General features: G+C 45.2%; 1 protein-coding gene across 2 annotated transcripts in view; it reads left to right on the top strand.

The window, feature by feature from the left end:
* The window catches only part of Neto (Neuropilin and tolloid-like), a 120,097-nt gene extending 115,823 nt beyond the window's left edge, over positions 1-4,274 (top strand). For both annotated transcript variants that reach the window (XM_076773488.1, XM_076773489.1), the window contains exon 10: positions 331-4,274. In XM_076773488.1, coding sequence (XP_076629603.1) covers positions 331-1,347 — 1,017 coding nt within the window. In that variant the 3' untranslated portion in view covers positions 1,348-4,274. The remainder of the gene's footprint in view (positions 1-330) is intronic.
* The last annotated feature ends 8,771 nt before the right edge of the window (positions 4,275-13,045 follow it).

Here is a 13,045-nt window from a genome sequence, read left to right as displayed (position 1 = left end):
GCGCGTGCGCGAAATATTTCGGTATTCGGTCCAGCACTGATACGTAACTTTAATTGAAAGTTAACAAACGATGTGTCAATATTGCAAGGAGTGTTTGATCGTTCTTTATTCGATCCACAAAATAGAAAATACAACAGAGATTATATTCAAGACTATAAACGTTTCAGAAATAGTTTGCACAAGCAGTGGTTCGCGATTGCAAAACTGTTCGGGGCTTCGAACAATTCTATCAGAGCCAGCAAAATACTGTCGTGACTCCTGACGGTCACGCGCCGTTGAAACTTCAATATTTGCCCGACTAATTGAAAGAATTCGTTTGTCTTCTCCCAGGAACACATCAGGCAGTCCAGAGAAAATCGATTGGACGAGCTGGGTCGCAAGGCAACACCTTGTCCGATCTCGTCTTCGAGGACGGACATCGGGGACCGGGGTAGCGAGTCTCCGAGCCTGGAAGTGGTGCCCAGCAAGGAACTTTTGCCACCCACCACCTTGATAGCGCAAGAGTACACGAAGGATCTGGTGTTGGAGATGGGCTACAACGCGAGGGACATGAACGACATTCACCAAAGCAATAACGTCAGCAACGCCACGCAGGAACGGTTACAGGAATCCAACGAGGAGCCAGAGATGCGCGACAACTCCTGCCAGACGCGAGAGAGCCTCTTCGAGGCCAGAATCCCGGACAACGTGATGCCACCAGGCTTTACAACCTTTGGCGTCCGAGGGCCGAGCGTTTCACAAAACGGGACCAACAGTCATCTTCATCATCATCGTCATCATCACTTGCACCACCACCAGAGTCCGTCGCTGTCGCGTCAGAGCTCTCAGCCTTCTCACCAGAGCACGTACAAGTCTTCCGAGCAGAGTCCTCAGCATCCTGGCACCCAGTGTTCCGGTTGCAGTCCAGCGTCCAGAGGTCGGGACGGCAGCATGGGCGTCTGCCCAAAGCACAATCCTATCCCAGCCCCGCCCGGCTGGTCGACCCACGAGTCCAGTTACCCGCTGCCCCCGCATCAAGAGTCCCCATACACGGATCCGCCGGACTATCCGTCGTACCAAAGGTATCAGAGTCCGAAACCCAGCAGAGAAAACAGTGCCTATCGTCAATCACCCAAATTCGTGAGGCAAGCGACGGCCGGCTCTGGCGAGCGGTACGCCTCCATTTACGGGTCTGGACACGGATCTAGCAACGCGTCGAGCACCCCGCACTCTGGCACGCCAAAGTGCACCCAGCAAATGGCGAGCGATCCCAGGTATAGGGCGGAGGCGGTGATAGAGGTCGACCAGAGGCGACCGTTCAGCATAGAGAGCACGAAGAGCGCTCCGGACGTGATCGCGACTCACTGACGCCGGGGTCCTGGGGATTGGGAGCCCTATAAGAGACGCCATCCCCGTCAGACGGTCACCGACCGTCAGCTAACGAGACAGAGCAACGGGAACAAAGTGACCGTGGCCACGCAGAGCTCTTTGGACGACGACGCCTCGACCAGCTCGACGATCGAGGCGAACTCGTCCTCCTGATCCACGTATAACGGCGCGATGCATCCGCCCGACCAATTGGACTATTCGGACCAGGACGATCGAGCGTCTTCGGGCGGGTTTGCGCGGTCAACCGGTTCAGTAAAGCGGAACGACGTATCGAGGCCGACGGATGTCGACGCAATAAAAGGGGCCGAGTCGCTTACGGACAATGTCGGTGAAATCGAGGGGACGAAATCGAACGGGGTTTCCGGGACGGAGTTTATCGGGACAAATGCGGAGACGTTGCACGACGATGCCGTGGTGGTACGGTCGGTTGGACGCGACAGAAAAGAATCAATGGACGGTGTTTCGGTTTCGAAGCCGCTGCGAGCGGGGGTGGCTTTAAAAATTAGCGATCTTCCAATTCTGAGGCCTCCGGAGGGCTTCAGGGCACCTATCTTCCGATGCAAAGCGCCAACCTTGGCCTGGCAGCACTGCGGTTGTCCTTCACATTCTCACATGCCGCCGCGAAGATCGTCGGTTATCTGGAGTGCCTTGAAACGCTGCAACCAGGAGCCTTTTTATCGAACCTGGCCGAACAGGACGGTCAGAAGGTTCGGACGACCGCTGAGGAGGACCGTGGGCACGCAAAGTTCACTGGACGGCTCGAGATCGTCTCTCGGGGCTCTCCGTTGCGTCGTCAGGTCGATCGATATGACGGAAAGATCGATGGATCTGGACATCGGGGCTACCATACCTTTCTAGTGGTTACTTCTGAACCGAAGTGTTTCTTTTGCGCGTTGGATCGATTGGATCATGGACCAAAGTCATCAGTTGTATTATTGTTCGATTGGGAATTGTTATCGATTGGATGGGGCACGTTCCGTACACGCTGTTTCCTTTGTACGTTACGGTATATTTGAAAATCTTGTTACCGTTATGGTTTTCACTGGGATTGCAAGTGTCACTGTTATACGGGTCACAGGCGTAACGATTTTTCGCGTAATAGTTCGTGCGTTTGTCGTTGACAACACTATTTGGACTATGCTAAGTGTGTGGGGTTATGGTATAAATCGTTATGTCTATGACTCCTGTTACGTTACGTGAATAGTCGTTTAGAACAAAAATGGAATATCATATTCGCGTACGGCGGCGCACCGCGAAAATCAAACTTTTACAAAATGGCACATCGTACACGCCGATACGATACGAAGTGTTTCGTTCATTTTGGCCATTCGAGTTACGTAGCTACGAAAAAATAAACTTAGAATTCGTCGGTTGGTTTCATAAATGTGTCTTAAATATCAAGACACAACTTTCAATATGAATTTACGTACGCATAGTATCATAAATATTACGATTTTGGCATCATTTGGCCAAGATAAATGAAACCCAGGTACTTAAATCATAATTGTTCTAAAACGAAGTTGCACTAACAGAATGCTTAATCTATTTTTTCCATTCGCGAATACGAACGAAAATAATCGGTGCGACGACGCTCGTTTCGCGCCATTTACAAACACGTGGTTAGCTTGGTATTTACCATAACCCCGCTTCCATCGCGTTCTCGTTAATTACGGCATCGTTAAAATTGGCGAACAATAGGCTCGTTCCGAACGTGACCTTACGACACAAAGCACGGCTTCGAAGCACGAACACGACGGTTAATGTTTCTCTAGGACGTTTTTCCCACCAACAGTTAAATCCAAACGAAACATATCGGATCCGGATACAACTTCATTGCGATAGTCAGTTGCGCTCGAGCGTCCGGAGATGGCGCAACGGTTGTGGCGACGCCATTCGCAGTTCGACAGGTTACGAGTGATCATGTTGTTCACGAGATCAAGTAAACGCGTGTGAAGTGTTTAGAAGATACTTTGGATAAACGTGCAAAGCTGTTTGGAACGGTTGATTGTTTCCGCCAACGAGTAAGTAGATTTCTCATCCGAGAACGTGAATCCGTTTCACGGTCGATGATATTCAGGTTGATCCTATTGTTAGTCTAACCCCTTTTGTACACGAGGTATCGATTGCGCGGCACGATCGCCGAATACGTTAACGTATGAAATAAGTACGATATTCCGATATTAGGCAAACTATTTTTCCACGGTGTTTCCACTGATAGACGAGGATGTAAACGTGTTTGCGCGCACCGAGTCGAGAGAGTCGAAAGAATGCATTTATAATAGGTAACGCGCTTCAGCTCGAGCATGTTCGATTCGAATCGTAACGTTGATCGGGAAGGTGATCGTCGCGTCGTCGACTTAAAAAATCGTCTTGACGAGCGAAAAGAAATTTGTTTACCGTTCCCGCGAATTTTCCGAAGGGCGACCAGAATTGTTTCTCGGGGCCCCAGGATCGCGTAACAGGGAATATTTTCTTCGTACGATAATCTGTTATGATTTCGAAGAACACGATCGCACACGCACATTCACATCGTTTCTGCTTACGCGAGGTTTATCGAGCGATCGATCTATCGAAACGACATCACAGGCTTCCGGGACGAATGAAATTTCGGCGGATCGTGTGCACCGCCATCGTGCACGCGATAAGACGAATAATTAAATTAGTCAATTAAATGTTAAACGATCGAACAAGAATAAAAGAAGGACGTGTAATAATGTGCGAACCACGTGCGTGTTAACTGTAACTGATATAAGCAAATACGTTGTAAAGCTGTCAGGAACTTAGAGGTTAGTAATCGAAAATTCTCGCTTCTGTACAGGTTACGTGTTAACGTTTATCTAATAGGACAAAATGTACAGAGTGTACACATTTGTATATAAACGACGCATGTTCGTCTGTTAACAGTGATGCGCCAGACGAATAATAAATATAGTACTTTTAAAATAATCCCAGACTCTTAATCCGGTTCTCCTTTAACCGTAGGGTAACCCTGGAGAATTATTAATGCAGCCAAAGCACGGAAATATCGACTTTTCCCCCGTTTACATCGCTTTCTAGAAAAGACTCTTGAGGGACTTTCACGGTGCTTAGCGTTTTAGTGGAGGTAAGTCTATACTACCGGTGACCATCGATGGAAGTCGTGGGCGGCTTTGCCCCCCACAACATATAGTATTATATTTATGTGGGTGGCGCGTGCATATAACGCGACATCGTCCAATGTTTTCGTACTCAGAAAACGGAGACGAAGTGGGGGTACCTTCCTAAGCTCTCAAAGCTTAAACTTGGCAAAACTGGTCCGCACTTTAGGCATATATGCGGTTATATCCCAGTTTAACCTCTGGACGACCATAAGCGTCCAGTACGCTCTCTTCGGACTGGCCACCTGAAACACATTGGTACGCCATGCAAATTACGAGCAGATATTAGCGAACAGCGATTTAAAAAATTTTTTTATCAATCGACAAGTACATATTTTTGGCTGATTATAAATGAATAACGATGTACAAGCATTTTTGTTCGCTTGCTTGATTGCTCTACTGTTTGTTTTATGTAGGCACTCCCATTTCCGTCGATTAGATTTTTTTTACACTTAATTGTTTCATTTTTGCATAAACTTACGTCCGCACGTTAGCCAGGCGCATGCCTCGCAGCGTTAACAGTATTTTAATCAAAGCTTTTTCACGGAAATGTAACGATTAACGGAAGCGTTTCTCCTCGGGTTATTCGTTCTGGCATTATTAACTTCCTCGTTGCCTCTGGGCACTTCGCTTCTTAACGGAAACCTCGTGCTCCGTACGGCGCTTAATTAGTTTTAAATGATTCTTAGATCGCCTCTGAAGATCTACTTTTCGTAATAATTAGCTATGCTTTTGTATCCGACGCTGTTCTGCTCGCGGAACGTTGTCGAGTTACAGTAAAAACCAACTTCGATGCGTCTAGATTTCTTGTAGCAACTTTACAGAAGGGAGGGTTGAAAACCAAACTGTTTAAAAGGCTCCTGCAAACGAAGGGCGTGCAACCTTATAGACAACTTAACGACGGTAGGAAGTACAGCGTATAAAACATTGTACTAATTTCAACTATTCATCAATTTAGGCGATGCAAATACGCTAACCTTATCATTCACTGTTAGAGTACTCCCCGTACATACAGGTTCTAATGGGAGATTCTAGAGACCAAAATAAGACGAAAATCAAGAATACTAATTTGTTGATGGTAGCTTCGTTAAAAAGTTATTAACGTTTAAAGTTCCGCCAATACTGAATTTTTTTCTCGAAACTGAGTAGGATTTCGGGGGTATGTGTAATGACCAAAAATGATTGTAATCGACTCTTACAGCCGAAAATAATTTTTTTAGCATAATTTGAAAAATTTTTTTTTCGTAAGTTAGCGAATAATTTTATTGGAAAGAGTCTTACCGGGAAAATATTCATGTCGACCGACGTAAAGGAACCTTTACGTAAACATCGTCGTCGCGAATGAAATTTTGCTCGTATAAAGGAATGACGGGGAATTAATATCGTCGACTGTCCGCGAGGCGTTAAAAACTGGATAAACGTCTCCGAAGTTGATTTTTGCTTGTTTAACGAGAGCTGTGGCCATTTTGAGAAACGCGAATAATAAAGAGACCAGTTAAATCGTAGGTAAAACGCGGCTGCCTTTGAAATTATCCCCTGCGGTACATGTATATGTAATATGTGTGTAGATACGAGCAGCATGTACGTATATATGGCTGTTCGTGGCTCCGTGCTCGGTCACCTTTATCTCTTCCGCATAATTTGTAATTTATGTACGCGCGCAGTGTCGTAGTCGCGTCGATGTCAGAGGTTCCATGGCGACGACGATATCTCTACCTATACACATTGATAATTCTCCTCAGCTTGGGAACGAAATTCGGGAATTATTTACCGGGGAATTTGCGACGGGAATTTCATCGAAAAGCTCGACGCTGGAAACGTGTATGCTCCTGCATTCGAACTTTTCTTATTCGCCTCCGCATCGGGGTAGCAATTTTGTTTTCAAGAGGTACACGCTCGCGTTTAGGTCTGGCACATTGGAAATGAACAATCCGCGGTCGCTGTTCGTTTATTCCGCTACCATTGGTATCACCTGGTGCAAACTGAATTACTCAACTCGGAATAATTAACTGAAAACGGAGTAATTAGCGTAGCGTGCGCAGTTGTTCGGATTAAATTTTCATGGGGAAAGCTGGCATCGGAGCGGGATAACGGGAGTCAGCAAAAAGGGACACGAAAGCAAACTTGCGCGGATTGCGTGAAACTTTTGAACGAAACCTTTGCATTCACGACACAGGGATGGGTTCGCGCAATTTGCAAAAAATAATTGGTTCTCTGTTTCCCATTCTGGGCACGCGCATGAAACGCTAACAATCCGATGCACACCGAAAGGTACACTGTACTGTTAAAGCTCGTGTCAATTCTGACGTGAAAAATCGTAAAATTGTCGTTGCAAATCGTATTATACGTCGTATAGTATTGCTTTAGAACCACAATTATATCGATAATATAATACAAATAATTTGTATATAACTTCAGAGACAAAGAGTTCGATTACCATACTTTGGTTTTCATTTGAAACGCCGTGTGTTACATTCTCATAAAATCGTAATAACACGACCGTATGCATATTAAAATTTCGTATTTGTACGTTTCGATGTCAGCTCATTACGGGCTAAAGTTAACTCAATATTTAACGATAATGCTTTAATATAATGTTACGTTGTTTATACGTTAATATTGTTATAGAATAAACACACAATATTCACGGTGCTTTCGTATAAATTGCCTGCAACAACTGTATTCCGATTTTCAAAATATCGATTCAGCATGATGAAATGGCCGACTTATTCTCTCCGGTTACTTGCATCCGCGTAAGCGGATCAGAGCGTCGCCATTACGCGGATCAGCTTGTTACCAGAGTCGGGGACCATGGCCAAAGTCAGTAATCTTTTCGCTGCGGGTCCTACCGACGAGTCGAGCCTGAGAAATTGCGAGAGAGCAGAAGGTAAAAATCGAGAGGAAATTCCGTTCGCCGCGCACGAGGTGAATCCACCAGACGATCCCGATGGACGCATTCTTTTCGTTTACCCTTCGATGGCTCCTTCGTTGTTTTATCGTCAGTCATTTCCGTTCCCAGACGCGACGAGTATTTATCGGGCGCGATTATTCGCTGGCCGTTCGCCAAAGTATTCTCCGAGCGATCCCGCGCGATCATTTCATCATAGACCGTGCATCCTCGATAAATAAAAAGTCGAGCAAGGCGGTCGTCGAAGCGGACAGAAATCGATTTACGTTATCTCGATATGAAAATATAAGTAAAGCCGAGGGACGAAGTTGTCCGCGCGGCAGAAGTGGCTCTCGTACATATATCTTTCCGTCGTGAAAGTTTCGCGAATTCAAACTATCTTCGAGACGAAGCCCGATTGCGGGGTCATCGGCGATTATGATCAGGAATGGCCAGAATAAAGTTGTTCCATGTTAAATTTAGTTCTCGAGGGAAACAGTTTCCTAACCCCTTGACGTACGATTTAATTTCGAATAATTTTTTAATTTTTTACCTCGCGAATCTAAAGATGTGTTGATTTTACTATACAGGGTGTTCGTCCACCTCTGGGAAAAGCTTTAATGGGAGATTCTAGAAGCCAAAATAAGACAAAAATCAAAAACACCAATTTATTAAAAAGTTCATGTTACAGAGTGCATAAATATTATTAGTATATAATATAATAAAAATGAAGTCTGTATATTTACGTAATCGTCAACACGAGTTTCGATAAAAATAGGGTAAATCGTGAATTTATGTCTCGAGGCGTTTGCTTTTGTTTGCTGTCAGGTTTCGTTGGACAAAGTATGGTGTTAAGTAGGGAACCAGAGACAAAGACTCGTTGGTCCATGGCGCGACGGAAGGAAAGCCCGAAGACGCGAATTGGGGACAATAGAACGAGGAAACAAGCCTCTAGTTTCCACCCTATCTGTATTTATTGCGGCGCCCGTTGGTTACAGGCGAATCGAAGTCGAGAGTTTTACGCTCATTGGAAGATCGCGCCTTTATGACGCCGCTGCCGTAAAATAAGCACTTCGAGAGCTTCCGGGAAGAAGGATCCTTCGACGTTCCGCGGTGCAAAGAGGGCCAAGACACACGGTGGTCGTAGTATCCGGCTTATGTAGACGGGGGTGGGCTGTTCGAGCACCAGACGTCGCGGTAAATATACGTTTGTAGGTCGTGAATGTTCTCATAGCAGCCTCTCCACACAGCCATCGAGCACACGCTCAGTAGTCTCTCTATATCAACGTGAAGATCCATGTTTTCGTCGTGCAGCGGCGAAATAAATTTTCCTTTCTTTCCTACCGCAGTGTTTCAAAACGAAGAAGAACCGCCTCTCTTCGATTCCGGTATCCGGGGCGAAACGTGGCTCGACCGTTTGACAACAGACAGGAAATACCACTGGCTTCCCTAATACCTTTGAGAGATTGTTTCCGGGCGTTCGAGCACTCGATAGATACTGGAACATCGTTCAATCCATTACCGCAGATTTCGTAAACTAAGCAAAACAAGCGAGTTTTCTCCGCTTACAATCTCGTTTTTGCGAGAGAAAATTACCCCTGTCGAAGATCATTGAGTTTGAAAGAAACCTCGAGATTTGAATTTGAGGTAATTGGCACTAAAAACACAGCTTCCAGTGTTTGCATATTAAATCTTCGAAGAATAGGATTAAACTCTAAGAATAGGATTTAGTTAACAACGCTCAAGAGTATAATTAGATTTATAGAGTTCGATAACTTTAGGAGCGAAGAAAATCGGTACCGTTTACGAATTCAGATATTGATCTACGAGTCGTCTACCAAAGTCACGAAGTTGATCTTGAATTACGTATTTACTCTAAGATCTGCACCTGCTAAACTCTGTGCTAATGCATTATCTCCAATAAGCTGTGTATAGTCTGGGATTCCGGAACAGCTGCGCGTAACTGTTAATTTCGGAAAATCACGGCAATCGGGGCTACAGGCGACAGCAAGGTCCTTACGTCGCGAGAACGTTCTCACTTTTGGAAGGACGAGGCGGTGAAAAAAGACGGTCATCGAGATTCCGTAAAATGGATGCTTTTTCCCCGGCAAGAACTCTCGCGACATAATGGCGGTGGCTGGAACGCCGGAAATTTATTCGGTAAAGGGGAATAAAGGGAGGCGAGAGGATGGCTGTTACTCGCGGGGGTTGATCGAAAAAGAATTTGCCACGAAAGAGCGGTTTCGGGCCGTGAAAAAAATTTACGCCCATTGGAAGATCACGATTTCATGACGTCGCGACGTCCGCCGGATTGATATATGGCCACTGAAAGAACTTTTAGAACGCCGCCGGAGCGTCGGCGGTGGCAAAGGAATGCCTTTTGGAAAATTGCACTTCTTCACGCCGATAGGTTCCGTGGACCATTATTCCTCGAAGGGCCGTATATTTCCCAGGGTCTCGTAGGGGCATAAATACACGTTAATGGCCGTGTCCTTCGCGGCGCGATCGACCTACTTATTTCACCCGACGTACCGACGAAAATTGGACAATACGTTTTATTGTTCCTTTTAAATATTCGTCGGTGTCGAACGAGCGTTTTAACAGAAGCCAACGAAAATAGAACGGAGCCCTGGTCGCTGCCGAATAAATTGACGATCGACTTATCGACCGTTTCGTGGCACGTGCTTCCTGACCCCGTGGTTGTGTATCTTTAAGTTCCGGGGCGTTAATGGTACTGTCGATTACGGATTTGAAGGTAATGTTCCGTGCAAATACTTGGACTGCACCCGACTCGGTTTCGCCCTTTCCTTTGTCTTCGTTTGCGCGAGGGCAGAAGTTTCCTCCGAGGCCGAGGGAAATCTATAGCTTCCCCTCGGCTAGCAGACGTTGCCTTTGTAAGCTCTGAGCTTTCGGGATCGTTAAACTAAATTACGAGAACGTCTTACGGTATAATTGATATAAATACAGGAGAGCCTCGATACCTGCACGCGAAACTGGTTCGTTGCATTCCGTTGACGAGGGATTGGGTATCTTCCGATCGAAGCAAAACCAGAAGTGTAAATAATGCTCGTTCCCATTGGATCGGTTAGCCAAATATTTTATAATATAAGAGATAAGAAGACCTGTTCAAAGTCGGTACCTTAATCAGTCTTCGTTAGCGTCACTACTCGCTGAAACTTTGATAAAGAATTTTCATAAGCTGGTCAGTATGCGAGGGAAGAAGTTACTGATTAATTTTTCTCGGATCCTCGAAACGAAGTTTCTTTTCAATTATCGATACGTCTCGTCGTGCTATGATTAAAATCGACCGGAACTCTCCGAGTTCTCGTGCTTTTTATTAATTTTTACTAGACAGCCAGAGTGTGAAGAACCACCGGTACAGATAATTTGAGTCTGTCGCGGTTGATCCGTTGCGGATAAGATGGATCGTCGTGTCGCAGAGAGGTTCGTCTCGTACAAACAACGTCGTTCCGTTGTCGCGAAGAAGAAACGATACTGCAAAGGCGGGGGAGGAAACGCCAGCGGGAAAATGGAGGAATAAAGTTTGGGCTTTACGGGCGGGTTTCGCGTGTGCTGTGCATTGGCCGCGGATCAGACTCCCATCTGCATCGTTGCACATCTGCATCCGCCGCAGCGTGGAGAACTCGTAATATCGGCGAGATCGCGATTTATGCGCGGCCATCGGCTGCTGTCACTTTTAATAAAATGTAAATACGCGGCGCGATATCCTCGAAACCGCATCAATTCGCATAATTTCGTTCGACGATAAATACCCTCCGTGGCAATGGGATTATGCTGACATTTTTCACCGTGCGCCGTCTATGATCGACGCTAATAACGTTCATTTTAATTTCCCATATTTCGATTCTCCCGCCTCTCTGTACTGGGTGTCCATTTAAATGGACATGTTTGGGGAAAAGTGACATTTTCAACAAAATTTAACGATAACATTCTATTTTAGGTTCTCTTTCGTCTCAGAGTACCTTGTTTATTGTAAAAAATGAAACATGAGGATTTTACAATTTAACATCAAACATAATATTTGAACATTAAGCTTAGAATAAGAGTTCAAAATCGACCGATGTTCCGGAAGGCAAGTTAAAAAGAGAAGACACGAAATTAATCTAAAATTAATCTGACCACGTGCACTCGCGTATGTAACGTTTCTCTGGGTCCCATATGTCTCGATTCGGCTTGCTTTCCAGAACACATGCGATTTTACCTCGAAATGGACCCACCGTTTATATTTCTATCAAAACGCGCAACGAGTTTCCATTTGCTGGAGCCACGCGCGCGCCGGCAGAAGTTGCCCGGTTCTCGACTTGAATTATGAATATCAAAACGTCAGCGAAACGAACGCTTCGAAACGGGAACAAGGCGGAAAGCGCGATCGGTGCTATTCACAAAGGGCACTTTGAAAATTCAGATCGGTCGCCGCGAGAGCGTGATATTTGTTGGCAAAGGGGTCGGATCAATGGAAATTTAATTAACCCGGATAAACTGAAAAATAAAGCGGACGTCTGGGTTAATTCATTTTGTCGAGCTTTAAAGCCGGTCCCCCTTTCGCGAATCCGCTCGCCCCTTTCATCGAAGTTGCCCCCTTGCCGGATTACACTAGCGGAATTGACTTCGCGAAGAGATTCTGCTCGTTCGCGTAAAGCCTATCGCTGTATATCCGATGCAACTACGTCGCGAAATAAAATCGTTGCGTCTTTTCCATTAAACCGATCCCGACTTCCGATATCGATCTTTCTTCCTTCACGAGACACGAGAAAATATATACGGTAATCTTACGGATAACTGAAACGAAATCGGGTCGTTGATGTTTCGGTTATCCGGGGAGAGTTCTCGCTTTAGGAATCAATTTCGTAGATTTTCGAACGAGTGAGAGATCGTCCGTCTAATTAGAATTAGAATTTTTCAACTTCCCATTATTCTTTCACGAATGAATTACCAATGAATCGTCGAGGTTTCTCCGATGGGAAACCAGTCGGCGCACAACAGTATTCCGAGTGGTTTTAATTATACGTAATTGGAAGTTTATACGGGCAATCCTGCATTGGGTCGTACGACCGAGAAAAGAGTAATTCTAAACGCAAAAATTAATCGGAACCAGTCCATTCCGTGACAATTTATTTTGGGAATAAATACGCGGACAAATGTTTAAAGAGATTTATCGAAACGATATTACCGATTATAATTTCACTTATTGCACGGTTCCAGTCGTGGAAGAGTGAACCGGAAATATTTCCAATCAATTTATTCGATAGATTCTCCCGTCCGTGGTAAATTCAACTTCTCTCTTCGCCGTCGAAACTAATCATCGCGAAATTGTGGACGAAGCTCAAATAATTATTAGTTTAATCGCTGTAATTAATCGGTTAAGATTGACACAGCTAATTTCGACGCTGATCCAGTATCGTTGCTCTATCGATAGAAAATAGTACAAAACTGTAAAGTTATCTTCTTCCAAAAATTTCCCAAAATCGAGAGCTAGATTCGCGAGGTATTCGTGAACGTAAGAGCCGCGATATAGTCCTAGATCACGGTTAAATTGCAAAGGTCAGATTGGCGCGAAATGTGTCGATAATTGGGGCATTTATCTGACCTGTAATCTCGATAGCATGTAAATAATTAGCTATTTCGTTGGCTC

Source organism: Colletes latitarsis, chromosome 9, assembly GCF_051014445.1.
Source record: "Colletes latitarsis isolate SP2378_abdomen chromosome 9, iyColLati1, whole genome shotgun sequence".
NCBI classification, from domain to species: domain Eukaryota; kingdom Metazoa; phylum Arthropoda; class Insecta; order Hymenoptera; family Colletidae; genus Colletes; species Colletes latitarsis.
The sequence above is the reverse complement of the archived record's forward strand: the minus strand, read 5'-3'. Positions and strand labels throughout refer to the sequence as shown.